This window comes from Musa acuminata, chromosome BXJ2-6 (genome assembly GCF_036884655.1).
Source record: "Musa acuminata AAA Group cultivar baxijiao chromosome BXJ2-6, Cavendish_Baxijiao_AAA, whole genome shotgun sequence".
Classification (NCBI taxonomy): domain Eukaryota; kingdom Viridiplantae; phylum Streptophyta; class Magnoliopsida; order Zingiberales; family Musaceae; genus Musa; species Musa acuminata.
Genome location: NC_088343.1, coordinates 41,084,938 through 41,102,257, shown reverse-complemented (window position 1 = coordinate 41,102,257; position 17,320 = coordinate 41,084,938). Strand labels below are relative to the sequence as shown.

The 17,320-nt window shown below is 33.8% G+C and overlaps 1 protein-coding gene across 1 annotated transcript; it reads right to left on the bottom strand.

Moving 5' to 3' along the window:
* Nucleotides 1-732: 732 nt before the first annotated feature.
* LOC135615624 (protein RAE1-like) lies at nt 733-16,346 on the bottom strand. Its single transcript, XM_065114407.1, has 12 exons — nt 16,207-16,346; nt 10,655-10,751; nt 10,380-10,466; nt 10,203-10,268; nt 9,908-10,101; nt 8,340-8,481; nt 6,972-7,052; nt 4,901-5,029; nt 4,047-4,124; nt 3,078-3,149; nt 1,520-1,600; nt 733-1,169 (listed from the first exon to the last, which is right to left on the bottom strand). The coding sequence occupies exons 2-12, from the start codon at nt 10,718-10,720 to the stop codon at nt 1,119-1,121; spliced, it is 1,047 nt and encodes a 348-aa protein (XP_064970479.1). The 5' UTR covers nt 10,721-10,751; nt 16,207-16,346; the 3' UTR covers nt 733-1,118.
* Nucleotides 16,347-17,320: the final 974 nt, after the last annotated feature.

Sequence of the window (17,320 nt, the reverse complement as noted above, 5' to 3'; positions counted from 1 at the left end):
AATCATATTTGTCGTAAAATATGAGAGCATTTGGCCTCTATCAAGGTTTTTTTTCCACTCATGTTCCCAATAAAAGATAAAGTCTCACGCATGGAAGATTCGCTTCTTCTTCTGCTTCCTTCCTTACCTAGCTGTTCCCTCCTATGCTTTGTTGGATGTAGAAGTGATCTTTCGATGGTGAAGACCAAACTCATGAGCTTATATCTTGGTCAAAAGATATGGGAGGGAACATAATATGCAGAATTTTATTGATCCTAACATAAGGATTCACTCAGATAACTCGTTTATCAAATCTGAATGTGACTCCTTTAACGCTATCCTCGACAAAAATGATCCATCATTTTTGCCACCGTCAAGATTGTTCTCAAGGTCCTTTTTGTCAAGAGGCTATTACAGGTTGGCATTTTATCTTTGACAGATTAATGGAGAAAACAACTCACTATTAATTCATCATGTTTCTTCTTACCAAGAGAAGCATTTTTCTCAACAAAAAAAAAAATTTCCAATCATCCATGCTACCCAATATGAATTTAAAGGGTCTACGAACTCTTCTTTAATCCGAACATATGGACATAAATATATCCAAAATACACAATCTACCAACATTTTCATGTCATAATGCAAATGGAGCACCCTTAAATTTCACTTCACCTAAACCTGACCCAACTAAAAGGACTTGGAACCCAACTATTCCATCAAACCCAAACCTGGTTTGCACGGATAAGCAAGACCTGAACCCCAAAAAATCTCATCCCTCATATCATAATTAACAAGTTTAATGTTGACACAGTATTTTGCTTGGTGCCTAAGCATAACTATCAGCAATCAAGCAATTAGATACATAGATTACAGGTAGGAGAATGATCTAAATTGATCACTGCTAGAACCGATGACTGATTCTTTCACATGCGGCATGTCATCTTTTATGACGAGATGTACATACAAATGTGAAGCTCCTAAATCAAAACTAACCAAAAAGTTCACTAGTTACTAAAGCACCGGAGTAGACACCCCCATATGTATTTAAAAAACATGACAGATACTAAGCGTGCAGAAAGCAAACAGATACACAGCATGGCCGACAAAAAAACCCAATGTAGCTCGAGGACTTGAAAGGTTCACTTTCTACTTCCAGTTCCAAGACGTGGCTTTGCTTTTACCTCGGATTCCTGTTTTGAAAATCAAAGGGGGCGCATATGTCAGCAGCATTAAAAAATTCCTCCTACATTCCGCAGCATGTTATCTATAACTTTCTTCTTTTATGGTAATTTGTCATGTTGGAAAAACAATATAATTGGTAGGTCGATTGATGCAAGTTTGCGGAGCACATATTATGTACAGAGCATACGAAGACATCAATGCAAGAACTCGTGCATGAAAGGGAATAGCCACCACCACATGTATAAAGACTATTGTAAATAATCACAGTGGATGAGATGCTATAACAATAGTCTTAGCATAGACAGGTTTGAATGATTGAAGGGACAAAAGAGGTCTCAAAACTGAATCTAATACTGACCTGAGGGCTATGAAGGTAGATGTATGTCTTTGCTGTAGCTGGATTATGATTTTCAGCACCTTTGCTCCAGTCATAACAGACCTGCATCGGTTGAATATTATCACATCTTGTAGCTCGGAATACTCTATGATCAACACTCAGGACATCCAAATGTTTGCAAATTTAGACAGGTAGTTAAACAGGCAGTGCCACAACAAATAAGTTATTTCATAGGATTGTTAAAATTAATTAAGGTTTGAAATAGTTAATTTCACTAAATTTCAGGAGTCGAGAGCACATCAAGTACAGCCTCATTAACTGGCGACGAGGAACTTTTATCATCTCCCTTACTGGAGAGGAACTTCTATCAGCTGGCTACGAGACCAGGTATATTCTCAATTTAGGCTCAGTATACCCAAAAGTTGGTATGATGGATAATAAGTATATGAAGAGAATGAGGCTGCACACCTGAAAGATGTCCAAATAAAATTTGATAGGAACAGCATTTATAAGGAGGCTAAATACATTAACTCTTCCTATGCTTTGCATCTGTGGGAGCTTCATGTGCATCAGACTGCCCTTTTTAGGGTATAAGAACATGATGATCTTGGATGATTTGGGATATTAACCCATTAAAGATTAAAGAAGAGAATCATTAGAGCCAAAAACAATTGGTAGAAATATTAGCCTCAAGAATCATTAAGGTAGAGAATTTTATGGTAATAATAAATGGAGTACCCTTCCGAGCACTACTGCTACAGACATGTCAACTAAAAATCAAAATCCATACAGACTTCATGTCTGAAGTTCATTAATATGTAAGCAACTTCTCAACTGTCAGGAAGTTGTCCTTTTGTTTTTATAGTTTGACTTAATCCCCTCTATAAGCCTAGGCAGCTTCACCAAACTCCCTCAATATAGCAGTTTAAATCAACAAAGTGATCTGTCTCTTCTCTTGGAGTGAGGGAAAAAAAATGAAGGGATCGACAGAGTGCTATACCCTAATTAGTCCTCAATCAAAAGTGGGATCAACCTTAGTGGTTTGATAGATAGGATGGACTTACTTTCACAAACCCAGGCTCAAGTAATTTGAACCACATGGTTAAAACCTTGTTCTATTGAGTTCCTGGGTCAATGGGCCTATGGAGCTTTGTTTGACAATTTACATCAAATTGGAGTAGTATTATACATGTGATTGGTGAACCCAATTGGGAAATCACTACTAAGGAACAATGCAAGAAGCATATCATGGCATAGAGCCAACAATTGGGCATGCCGACTAAAGAATATTCCTGGGTAATATGTTGAGTTTCAAGTCATTTGAATGACAGATTGTGATGACCAGATTAGTCCACATAACGTAAGATGCACTTGCTGGACCTACTTTTAAGCATTTTAGACCATGTAATAATTATATACTTGCAAAATATTAGATCACAATCTTGAGGCACTTTCATAAAGACATAGTACGAAAAATATTGCATGAAGAACAACCAAATGCAATCATTACAATAACCACTCAAAAGATACACTTCCTTGTCTCAAAAACATTGGTAGAAAAACATGATATACCACTTACAGCATAGGCAAAAATGGAACCATCATGGTTGAAAGTACTGCAAGGGATAGGATGTGGGCACCTAGTCATTGCCTGTTCAAGAAAAGGTATGATTCATTATTATTACCTAAACACACTGTATACTTTGTGGAACAATATAATGAAATTTATTCTATTTGGACAACCAATCAAGATTGGAAGACTCGATGGAGGAATGAGGATAATATTGGTAACACCATTACAAAAAATGAATGAGAAAATTGTCTTATATCAATATCTTAAAGGAGCCAAAGGCATGAAATAAATAAAAAACATGCAGATTTGTGAAAAGATGTGCATCAAGTAATTAAGTACATAGAAAAATGATTTCACAAACTTCTGTAACTAGCTACAAATACAGTTAAATTAAACCTTATAACTCATACGGATGAACTACAGGCAGACTAGAAAACCTTATAACCTTATTAATGCATGTATTTGTATTTATATGAATATAAAGGTCAACTCAGTCTCCAAAATTTAAATGGATCAAATGGACCATCTAGTCATCGATCAACAATAATGTGATTTCTCCAAACTAAAAATTTGATGATCACACATATTCACCAAGTTTATCATGGCCATAAGGATTTGTTAATCATTTTAAGACAGTCTATGATTGCTTTATTGGCAAATCAAAATATTGCTACATGCATGTTCATACTTATCTATAGCATTACACAAGTACTCTATCAGCAGATGGCATACCATCCTCGATACTATATAACTTTAGAGGATAGGGATAGACAAGTAGCAGGTGGAGACTATGGTGAAGATACTAAGAAAAAGATTTATGGAACTACAATGATACCAGAAAACTTCAAGAATGCAGAAGAATTATGCAACTAATAAGAATAATGATGTGAGATTATTTAGTCCAGGATGCACAATACAGAAACCAAGGAATAAAGAGAGTGTGCAAATAAAAAAGTGTCCTTGAAATGAGCAGACCTTCAGCCTTTGTTTGCTATCTTTGTCCCAAAAATTGAAAGCACCATCAGAGCCTGCAGTAACAAATGTATGATGAACCTGTTACAGAAAATATATCACATAAGATCCAAATGTGAAATGTACAAGATGCTAGATTTCATATTGACACTACAAACAACGTTCTTATTATCTACAATTTATTTAATGTATGTATCATGATCTTAAACTAATGACACAAAATAAACACGGAGAGAAATGTGCACAATATAAACAATTCTACTTTCGTTCTGCATATATTAGGACAAAGAAATGTACTGAGACATACATAATTTCAAATATTAGAATCAACTCTCTAAACCAGGATAATATACCTATAGAGTCAAAGAAGAGCCAATCATCAGAAAGAGACAGTGTAATGCCTCCCATCAACAGGATTCAACCTATAATTTTGCTGTCCATTACTTATTGCCTCTTAGCAAAGATAATAATGCCTTTTTCCATGTATGTAACCGTTTCAGATGAGCATATCAGACAATGACTACACTAACGGGCAAATCATTGTTGCAGCAAAAACTGAGTACCATCAGAAAGCCAAGAATCATTGTTAAATTGGAAAAGCCAAGATTCATTGTTAAATTTTCAACATTAGTTACAAAACAAATGAAAAGTGATGGCATAAATTAAAAGTTTAGAAAATCAAACTAAAAGGACTTATTAAAGAAAATCAAGTACCCTTGTCACTGATACTACTTATTAAAGAAAATCATTAAACCTTGATGACTGATACTGCTTATTAACCAATTCTCTCTTACACTTTGCATAGCAGAGATGTAGTAGTGTAACACGAAACAGGGAAAGCAAATGTAGAATCTTACAGGATGGAAGTTCATTGAATTCACAGAATAAATTTCATTCCCTTCTCTGTGGCATTTGAATGTGAAGTTTTTACTTTGCTGTGCATCATCAAGATGGTGTACACCCACCCTTCCTTCTATGGATCCCACCTTCAAGTGCATACGCCAAAAAATAAAGGATTCAGTGAAAATCTACCAAAATTAAATCAATCACATTCATAAAACAGTGAAAACATTGCAAACCAAGTTGTTCTTGATGCATTCAGACAAAGTTAAAGATAGATGTTATGGATCTAGTTATTTCTTTAGAAATAATACATCAATCTTCCATATAGGAGACAAAAGCCCAATGAAAGCTAATATGCCAAAAACAATGTTTAACAGGCAATACATATTGGTCCGAGCATGAACCACCCAATTTGGATGGCCCACATATGAATAGGCTGACTGCCTAGTAAGCTAGTTTTTTCATTTTATGTTTTTGCCCTAATAAAAAAATCCTAATACCTAAACCCAAAGCAAGGCTTGGTGGTATCGATACCTGAGAAATTTAGGTTAACCCTCTACAAGTTTGAAGCTTTCCCATTCTTCTTTCAAATTTCCTCTGTTGACAACAACTATTATAGAAGTGTCCTCATAGGATTTAGGTGAATGCATGCAGCGGCGAGTGGAAGAACTGGTATAGAAGTTAAAAATAAAAAGACTGACATGAGTTGGAGGAATTGCTCCATGGACTACCAATCAAACACTTGACTTCTTAAGATACAAAAACAATTCCGATCAGAATTTTATTCCAAAAGAAGTTAGGATAAACCATAAAGGATGAAATAGATGTTTCTCTTAGATTAGGATAGTTTGCTTATCAATTGAGAAAAATTGATTGTGGATAATAAATACAAAAATATACTCAGATAAATAACATTGCGGACGAAGTTTCAGGATTGATTATATGAATTTTTTTTTTTTGAGAAAACCTACAATAAGACAGGAAGTCTGTCAGAAAATATGAAAGAGTATACAAGGTGCTTATTGTCCTAAAAAAATATAGAATAAAGACAAATAACTGGAAAAAGGGGCAATTCTTTTAGGACTACACTCTCTGAGCACAGTTGCAGGCACGTTAAAACAGTTCCCTAATGCTAGCAAAAACAGCATAAGAAAAATGGTATCATATGACAGACAAATTTCAGCAATATATATTTCCATTTTTAGTTCCTCAAAGATGATTCTCAGTGTTTCATTTCCATATTAGCATGGCCTTTTTGCTGCTACTTGGAGCAAGAAATGAGGCCAATGGATCATGCCACATGTTATTTTGTGGAAACCAACAACAAAACAGACATGAGATGATTTGTGTTCATACTCTATTCACTTGGGGTCCAATCAGAAGTCTATGAATTCCAGGACCCCTGATTCCAGCTCCAATAGACTCTACAAGTCAGGCCAGATATTTCAAGAGTCTAATACATGAGAAAATGTCATGTTAGATGAAAGAATATACCAGACCAAATTAATAAGAGAAGTGCCTCAGGAAACCTATTGTTCATTCTCAGTATTCTTTTAACAATGCAAAAACTGTAACACCACACTGCAATAAACTTTAATATTATATCCAAAATAAATGAAGGTTATGGACTTCCTCATCCTACTAACAGGCCAGGCAACATTGTTTTCATGAGAATACAAAATTAACATGAATAATTGAAATCAGATTGCAGAGGATAAATTTTTAAGACCTGCTTTTTATTCATTATTAAGAAACAGGGTTAATACAAGTTCCTCTAGATCTTTACACTAAACATGGTTGCAATTCACATACTCCTGAGCTAAAGATCACAGTGAGCCCCTTATGTCACTTGATCAGCGCAAAGAAACAAGCAAAAAAGCATTCCTTTTCATGCAATTGTAAGCTTGGACAAGCAATGGGGTCTTTGCTACAAATGGCATTGGCAAAATAACAAAGGTGACTGAACCTTTTTCTTTTTGTGTGGAAAGGGGAACAAAAATAAGCATTACAAACTAAAAAGTAAAATAAGCATAAATGGCAAGGAGAAAATGGACCCATATGCTAACACTTCTAGTGAAACATTACCAGAAACCCTTGTTGATCAGGAAATGCAGCAAGGCATCTTGTTTGATACTTCAAAGGTGATGTTATGGTCTTGAATACCGTCTGTTAATAGTACAAAAGCAAATATCAACATGAACCTTCCTGTGCAAGTTTCAACAGCACAGATAAGAGTATATATGAAAGAAATTTGGCACTGGGATTGCTAATAAGTAATAAACAATAAAAAAAATTCATTGTAAAGAAGCTCAATACGTGATTTGATTTGAAAATATCCACTAGCATACTTTGAACCAGCCTAAAACTAACATGCCAGTTAAGCAATGCATGTTAACAGCACCTTCAGTTCCCTATATATGGTTCTCTTAAAAGTACATATCATCTTAGTCTTAGGGGAAAAAGAATAACAATGCTACTGTTTCAACCATGGGTCTTAATTGAGGATATTACAGCTTCTATAGTGATACCCATGCATCTTGAGGCATCACACATAGGGTATGGCTAATATAGACTATGTTCTAAAAAGCAGCTGAGCTACGTGGGAAGTCAAGATTACCACATAATTCATAAACAATTTTGCAACTTCTGATTTTGGAATAGTAATAAGACCACATATTAGACATATATGTGGTTCATATTAGAATATTCAAATCTGAACTATGTGGAAAAACAAGGTTGCCACATAATTTACGTGCAGTTTGCGACCTTTGTTTTTGGAATAGTATAAGACACATTAAATATATGTGGTTCATATTAGAATGTTCAAATCAGTATATAGCTAAGTTATAAAGAACAATTAACAAGTTTAAATTATTAATAGGCAAAAATGTAATCTACAAAAACCAAGAATTTATTGGATCACACTTGTACTCATTTAAGAACAATTTTAAGTTATAAATTCTAAGAAACATGAAAATTTGTAAGTTACTAATGTAATAGTAATCACAAAGTCGCAGACCACATATCATAGTAATCAAGCAATGTAACAACACAAGCAGTAATAATCAAGACAAAACAGAGTCCACCAGTGCACCTAAGTTTCATATTCATGTGACCTGCACATGTGGTCACATACTCCGAATATAGAGTAGAATACCAAATGCTGAACCACATGCCACTGAGTAGCCAAAACATGTTTAGGGAAATAGGTAATTTGCAAATTTGCAATTCAATATGAAGTTATTAAATAGGAAGAAAGATATAGGTTTTATGAATAGTATCAGATTTAGTCCTGTAGCTTAGGTTTGGCCAATGAATATGAGCTTTTAACTCAGCAATTTGGCATTTACTTGAGGGTCATGGTAAAAGATACAGATCTATCATGTCATATGCATATGTTAATTATAATGGACAAACACATTCATCCTGAAACACAGAATAAAGAGGAATCACCTGAGGGTTTTGCAAGTTAAAAATTTGTAGCTGTCGATCAGCAGTTCCAACAACCATCAGAGGATACTGCACTGTCAGAGCATAGCAACGCTCAGGAAGCTGCTGGGTATGAACTGGTTGGGCTTGTCTAGTATCCCAGTATCTGATTGCATTTTTTGTAGGAAAAGAATGAGATTATAAAGTAAATCTTGCAGAAAATTCAACAATCATAGCATGAACTAATGTAGAAGAGCATCAAATTGAATCAGGGACAGGATGACATTAATTACATTTTGAGTATTATTCCGGTGGTAAGTTTTAAGAAACAAATACAGAGAAGGTTCAAGTGATAAAATGTCAATCATGGGTCATACATTATATGATTATAGTTCCAAATTTCCAATATAATAGTAATAGTAGCAGCAATACTGAAGAAAATATAAATCACATGATCATATTCTCACGCTTATGTAGACAACATGTATGCAATAGATTTTATACATACAAAGTAATGAGGTTGCATAAAACATATTTTAGGTGGTCATATGAAAACATGCATTGCGGCATATTAGGCCACATTAGCTGCATACAAAACAACTAATGGAAGTGGCATTAGAAAGAATAATTTCATCATAATCAGAAAAGCACCTACAGATTTACAAGTAAATGCTTAATCCTACTTCTGTAATCCTCTAAAAGTATTTGATGATTCTTACTTTTCTGCAAGAACATGTCAAAATACCATACTGGTCATGAAAAATACCAGTAAAGATTGAAGATAATAGTTTCAGTTAAATAATAAAATCTTAACAAAAGTCTGGAGTTACTTTTGCAGGTATAAAGATGAGGAACTAGCTTTTATATCATATCTTTAAAAATTGCCACTCAAATTAGCAACATTAAGTTCTGAAACAATTAAACCCGTATACATAATTAAATATCAGGAACAACCTTAGAAATTAAAGAAAAATGGACACCCTACTAATTTTTGAACTTGTAATTGTGCATTCCATGTTAACATTCGCTTGACAGCTAAAACCTTTATTTCTGAAAGTCAAATCTAGTGTTCTTTTTGCAGGTATCAAGATGAGGAACTAGCTTTCAAATCATATCTTTGAAAATTCCTACTCACATAAACAACATAAAGTTCTGAAACAACTAAATATACATATCAGAGACAACCTCAGCAATTAAATAAAATGGATCTCCTACTAACGTATGTCATCTCCTTGGGAACTTGCAATTGTGCATTCCATGTTGACATTCCCTTGACATATAAAACTTCTGTCACTGAAACTCAAGTTCAGAGTTCCCCTTGCAGTAGTCAAGATGAATAACTAGTTTTTGAATCATATCTTTCAAATTGCTACTCACTTCTGAAGCAGTTAAAGTTCTGAATCATATCTTTCAATTCCCATAACAGCTAATTAAAGCAATTAAATATGTATACATATCAGGAACAACTTCGGTAATTTAATAAAATGGACATCTTCATAAGAACTTATAATTGTGCATTCCATGTTGAACATTAACTAGCAAAATTACTAGACAAGAAATGGCACCACTTTATTGTAATCAGGGTTGCATGCCTGAGTGTCTTGTCCCAGCTCCCTGTAACTAAGAGATTCATCTGTTGTATCCAGGCAATTTCTTTAACAGGTGCATCATGTGCAGCAACTGTAGTAGGTTGCCCACCAGACATCAGAGGCCACATTTTGACTGTCTTATCGCAGCCTCCTGAAAACACAGTTGTCCCATCATCCTTCCAAGTCGAGCACAAGACCTGATGTAGAAAATCCATTTGTTAGCAAACAAAGAAAATAGTGACTTCATGATGCAACAACTGTTTACTGCCAGAGGAAAGCTAAAAAACCATCAACATACTGGATGATCATGTGATATTGATGCCTTAGGTTGACTGCTGCCAGCCATAATCTCCCAACACCTAACCTGTACATCAAACAAAATGGAAGAGAAAAAGATACTATGAAGTATGAACTTCAAGTCCAAGAAAGATGGAGGATCCTTCTCAATAGAAATTTTGAAATCGATTGGAATGACCTGATTATCCCAAGAAGTAGCAACCAGGTAATTTCCCTTGGGACTGAAGCTAAGGCTAGAAACCGAATCACTCGGGGAAGGAAGCACCTGTAGCGACAATAAAAACTATCACTGAGCTACATCGGAGGCCAAAATCAACAAACAACTCTTACTAACGTATATTATAACAATAAAAACAACTCTTCCTATTGGTATCACTATATTATAACAACGGAAAAGCAATGGAAGAATGGTTTCCGATGAGACTATGAAAAGAGTGATGCAGAGCCTTGTACCTCCAGTGACTTGTTAGGGTTCACATTTCCCGCCGCAGCTGTGTTAAGACCACCGAAGCTCGCCATCTCCTTCACCCCTTAATCAACTCCAAAAACCCTAGAGAGAAATAGACAATGATTCGACACAAAACAATGCAATGGAACCAATGATAACGACGATTTGTTTATAGAACACAAAATTCTCGACGAAGAAATTTTCTATGCCAAAAATTTGAAGCTACATTAGCAGATGCATCCATAGGAAAAGGCAGAAACAAGAAAACGAAATAAACTTCTGACAGGAACAACCCAAGAAACTGTGTCGATGTTACAAAAACTCGAATAACTTCTCCGAAATTTAAAGAACGTCACTTGATCTGAAGGAATAGGAATGTAACCGAATAACTACAAATATCTTGATGAATTGCAGACCGAAAACAACAAAAAGAAGAACGCTTTAAAACTCGTTTACAGAATTAGGAGGCAGTACGTCACGAAATTACGATTCGATCAAAAGATTGAATCGCCAAATCGCATCTTTAGATGAACACCTAAAGAGGCCGACGAAGAAAACCCCTGAAACGCTAAGAAAAAGAGAAAAACAAACCCAAGAATCTAGAACAACACAGGAAACATCGAACATAACAAGACAAAGGGAAAAACGAAAACAAGTTTTGGAGACAACGATATCTTGATAACAAAGCAAAAAAAAAAAGAGTTATTTATTTATTTATTTATTTTTGACGGAAACTCATGTCGGAATTGGGGATTTCAGGATCCGAAGCCAGCACGTAAGGTTTTGTTGACAGCGCAGGGGTTAGGGTTTTTACTTGTTTGTGAACGATAACAAGTTTAACATATATATCCTTGTAAAGTCTACAAATATCATATTTGTCAGAACAGATTTTTTTTTGGGCACAGATAACCTCTGGATATTAAGATTATTCATGTGTTACTCTTATTACCATATATCCAGAAAATTCAGGTTAATTATTTTTAATCAATTCAATATAAGTTTATTTAATTAAAAAAAAGTATAATAATATAACATACTTGTTAAAAATACGTTTTTAAAAGATCTTTAAGAGTGTAAATATTTTCGATTAAAATAATATTGAATTAAAAAAATATGCTTATATATATTATCCTTTGTATTAATTTATGATTATTTGAGAGTAACTTTTCTTTTGACATCATTCCCTTTGGAATTTTCGAAGACCATCATTCCTTTAGACCACTTTGTTTTATTGAACAAATTGTGCACTGTTTTGCTTCTATGAACATACTTGCTAGATTGTGACTCTTTGCTAATATAGGCCCCGTTGCGTTTCTCAAGACCTAATAACATGTTGAACTTACTACACTTTAACCTCCTACGAAGAGAAAGTTTCAATGCTTCATGACGTCGAATTTTGGCCACCTTGAGATAGCCATGGGCAATCTATCATCCGCATATAAGCCGTTGTATGAGTATCAAAATTTTCAAGTTAGCAATTCCTCTCATCTCTGTGAGCTTTGCACAATTCTTTCAGTCGTTGAGCAATCCATCTTACCTTACACGATCTCATCATTTGCCAAGCACCTCGCTTACTTTGTGCACCATCAAGTTTAATTGTCAATGTCAGGTCGTAACTTGAACTCGGTCATCCCAACCTTTGTGTACTATGCGTTCTTCCCAACTTGCTTATCCTTATGGTGCCTCTTGCACGAAGGGTTAACGATTCCTTTGAATGTCAATCTCGGATGCCTACTCATTTGAGTGACTCCTTTCCCTATATCTTTAAACTCGTTTTCCCTAAACGATTGCACGTGCTGATTGCCCTCAACGTAGCCCCAGTATGTCCTATACATTTACATGCTAAATGTGTTTCTAAGTGTAGATTACTATTTATAATCTTTTTTTTATTTTTTTAATATTTTTAAAGTATTTCTTAACAAATGAACGTAAATATTCACTTCTTCCTCCTTTTTTTCTTTTCATCTTTTTCTTCCTCTTCTTTTTCCTCCTCCGCCTCTTCTTTTTTTCTTCCTCTTCTTTTTTCTTTCGCTTCTTCTTCCTCATTAGATGATAACATTAAGGGGTGATGAGCGAGATCGGATAATGTAAGCAACAAGCAGCATCAATGGCAATGGCAATGAGCAACATCGATGGCAAGGATGAAATAAGATATTGTGGGAAAGAAAAAAAGCAAGAGATGGCTCCCAGAAGGATTTATCTGATGAACAAATCATGATAAACTTTAAACAAATTATACCCAACTTAAATTGATTTATGAACTTAGAGTTTTATTAGAGTTTTGATATATATGTCATCCATCTGTATAGGGCACTCATTAGGATATAATAAACGCATGACACCTAAAAGGATGTATTCTGTGCAAGAGGTTATTTTCATTACTCAAATCTTGATCTCTCATGTTGTAAAAGGAATAATCTTATCATTGTATCAACACTCATCCTCAAATGTAGATTAGAGTTCAGAATATTCTGAACTCTTATCACAGCAAAGTTTTCCAGAGAGAGAGAGAAGGCCACTTGTATCAGCATTTACAAAGCTTTAGTTGGGAGCTTAATAGATGATGCATTTCTAAAGTTTTCATTCAAACACAAACCAGATGCAGTATATTCAGGACCAGATCAATTTCCTGTTGCATATGGAATATAGTCAAATATTTATTGTTTGTTGACAACAACTATACTAAATTCAAATAGAAAATAATCAATAAATCTGAGCTAAGTAATTAAAATTATTCTGGAGCATCACACCTAGTGAAGACCAGAACTTGTTCATGACTGAAGACTTCACGATTGGCTGCAATTCTCCTAATTCACGAAAACTGGGAGTTTGACATTTGCCTCAAAGCTAATATCTTCCCCCTAGAGTTGTATTCTCAATATTTTAGTTAATGTCCATCATCGACCTCAAAGAAATAAAATTGTGTTTAATGAGATAGCATTATCAATTCCCCCAGACTTGCATTTAATTTATGACAATAACTCTCCAGGAAACATTTGAAAGAACTGGAAGATGTAGTTAGGGTGGGTCATGAAATTATTATTTGAACCAACTTAAATTGAAGATAATGAAAGTACTATTATTAACATCCAGTCAGTAGGGCAGACAAAATGAGCCATCAATTTGAAAATGCTACAGAAATACTGTTTGTCTGAGAGGCTGGAAGTAATGCTTTTGGATGCTTCCCACCTAAACATTTCTCAATCACAAAAGTAGAGATGCTGCATAAATCAGTTCACTTGTTGGAACTTAATATACATAAGAAGATTTTACATATATACATATATATTCCTCTAAAGTTAGTGTTTTACTTATTGATCCCTATAAAATTAAGTTTATCATATATTTCTTCCCAAAACCTAAAAACCTGCATACATACTATTCTTATTGTTCTTCATTACTCACCACAATTAATTCAATAACTAAGTTACAGTAACACCAATGTCAAAAGTCATTCTGACACTAAAATTATTTGAAGTGTTTAGGTACTTTATATTTTTATGCATATTTGAAGTGGTTAAAAAATAATGTTAACCAGAGTGAGAGAAGTTTAATCTGTGTATTATAGATGAATATTAATGAGAACCACATATGTGAGGAATCTTAATATTTGGAAGAATCTATATTATGTACAATTGAATAACAACGCAGTTTGTGATCTGCCACTCCTCATGATACAGATATGAACACAACAAGGGTTTTGGTTCTCATTACATGCTAAATCAAGAATAAAAACCCAATTTCTACCAAGGAAAACCAAATATATGGGTACCGCCAAACCAAAAACGAAGGGAATGCCACAAAACAACGAGAGGATGAGATCGAGGAGGAGAAATCTCACCCCAGAAGAGGAGAGAGAACTCAAGGAAATCAGCCGCGTTAGTAGTCTCCGAGGCCGCGACAGGGAAGGGTAGAACCCTAGCGCGAGTCCTTATAGAGACTAAATTATCATTATACCCTTAGAGATTGCCTGTTGTAGGAGGGCATCTGCATTGGACTGTCGAAAGAAGAAACTACCACCTATTAATTGTTCCTTTAGAACTGATCGCGGTTGCCTTTTCTTTGGAACCTAATATTTGAATCTTTCTACATGACCCCAAGCTTTTGACGGTTTAATTTGACCTACTAACATTGAAATAAGCATCCTAACCAATGAGAAATATATATTGTGCTTTTTTGTCTGTAATTCTATCTTTATGCCATATTCTTTAATCAAGATTTTGATGGATATGGAAGTAGAAGTTTCTATACTATTTTTCTTTTATTGAGGTTACTATTTAAAGCCATTTTATTACTATTCGCAATCTTTTTACTATTTATAATCTCCTAAAAATTAATAAAATAATATTTTATTATTCATGACCCTATATTTACTTTTTTTTTTCCCATAGTTGTCATCTGCGCACCCTACTGTCACTATCTATTCTCATTTGTAAAGATTCAAAACTGACCTAGAAGATTATGTCTTCTGGGTTATTATAAAATATATATAATCTCAAACATATTAAATTAATATAATAAATATCAAATTTATTTTTTGTATCCTCTTCTTCCATTTTTAATTTGTCTCATTTCATTATTATTTTTATCATTTTATATTATCTTCGGTGATTAAGAGGACAAGAAGAAGATGAAAAACAGAGGAAGAAAAATGATTATAGATAAAGATTGAAATGAATTTATTAAAATTAAGTTATAAATTAAGAGTATATATATATATATATATATATATATATATATACACACATATATATACACACACACATATATATATATATATATATACAAAACGATAACTTAGAAATATTCAAAGTTCAGATTATAAATAGCAAAAGGATTGTAAACACTTTTTTTTTCTTTGACTGTTCTTCACATCATTTATCTTTTCTGCCATCTCAAGTTCACCATCATTTTGGACATTTCGGTTCCTCTTGCATGAGATTTATTTGTTAGAAATAAATGGATATCATCTATAATATTATTTTCTCGTAAGATAGATAACTAATATCGGTTATTTATTTTAATCTCTCAGATTAAAATATAAATAAAAGCTGATAAGAAAAAACTAGAGGATCCCTCTCAAACATGAGGAATAAGGGAGGGAGAGCCTCTTTATATAGGAGAAGATTAGCTCTCCACCAAAGACAAGAAATAATTTATTTTTTATTTTTATTTTGCTTTCATACACAAAGATAGAATTATAATGTTTATTTCTTATGGTTCACACAAAAATAAAATTTGAACTATTTACTTTCTAAAAATTACGTCACTCATTAGGAAATAAATCAATTAATAATTTAATTAATTGAAAAAAATTCTTCCACGTGATTAAGGAAATCAATTTTAATCATTTCTTTAGCCATATTATACAAACAAGGAAGTTAATAATTTAAATAAAATAATAATTTGATTTATGTCAACGGAGAAAAAATCATCGGTGATTACAGCTCTTCCTCGAAAAGTAACTGATTCTAGTTAGCAAGGCCTCGCCAGCAGCCACTGAACAACATAAAACCTCACAAGGAAGATAAAGAAAAGGGGGAAATCATTCGCATACCGATCGTAGCCGTCAGTGCGCAGATCTCCAGGCCTCTTTCACCTCCGGCCGTCGCTCGACGATCCCGTGTCGTCGCGCTCGGCGTGGAAAGGAACGACGAAACCCTTCGATAGCTGGCGCCGAAATCAAGTAATCGACCGGGCCGGGCACTTATGTGATTGCTAGTTCGGCTCAGTCGATTTTTCCGAACCAGTCCGGTTCGATCACACTTTTCGAGCCGCCCGCTGAACCCCAGTTAAAATACACAGCGTCGGCCGAGCCAAATCCTCTCATAAGCCTCAAGTAATTAACTTCAATAAACGAATTATTTTACATACCCCCCAATATAATTTTTAAGTAATTAATTTTCAAATGATACCAATCTCAATTAACAAATAATAGCCAATTGACGTTATAAGAATATTTATAATATATGTATACATATATGTAGTTGTCAAAGGTTTAGAATGATTCCTCAATATTCATGCAAATAGGGCATCAATGTCATCATAGAACTCCATCTTGTTCTTGTGGTCTTACAACCAGCTAATTATAGATTAATATAGTTAGATTTCTTTAGCATATAGATCTCTAAATTTATAAAATTTATCTATAATTATAAAAGTAAAATAACTAACTTGATTTATCGTAACGATATCGATTTTATTGATGAAAATATAAAAATATTAAATAAAATTATAATTTTAATATTTTAATTAACAATGATGGGCGATGATAATTGTGATAGGTGACGGTGCTACTAGGTGGTTATTATAAATAAGAAGAAAGAGCAATGATGAGAGCTGAGGGCCATTTTACATCTGTATTTACATCAACGTAATTGTTGAGCCACGAAAAGATTATTTGATATCTGCATCGATATTAATGTAATTATCGAGTAATGATATGGTCATCCGGTAACTACGTCGACATCGATATAAATGTCAAACGATCCTCACCTCTCATAATCATTCTCTTTCCTCATTCATCATAACGTGACATCGTCATCCATTATTATTATTTAAAACATTGAAATTATTTTTTTATCTATTATTTTAATATTTTTATCAATTAAATTTAATAATGTTAGAATTAGATATTTTATTTTTATAACTATAAAGATTCTAATATAAAA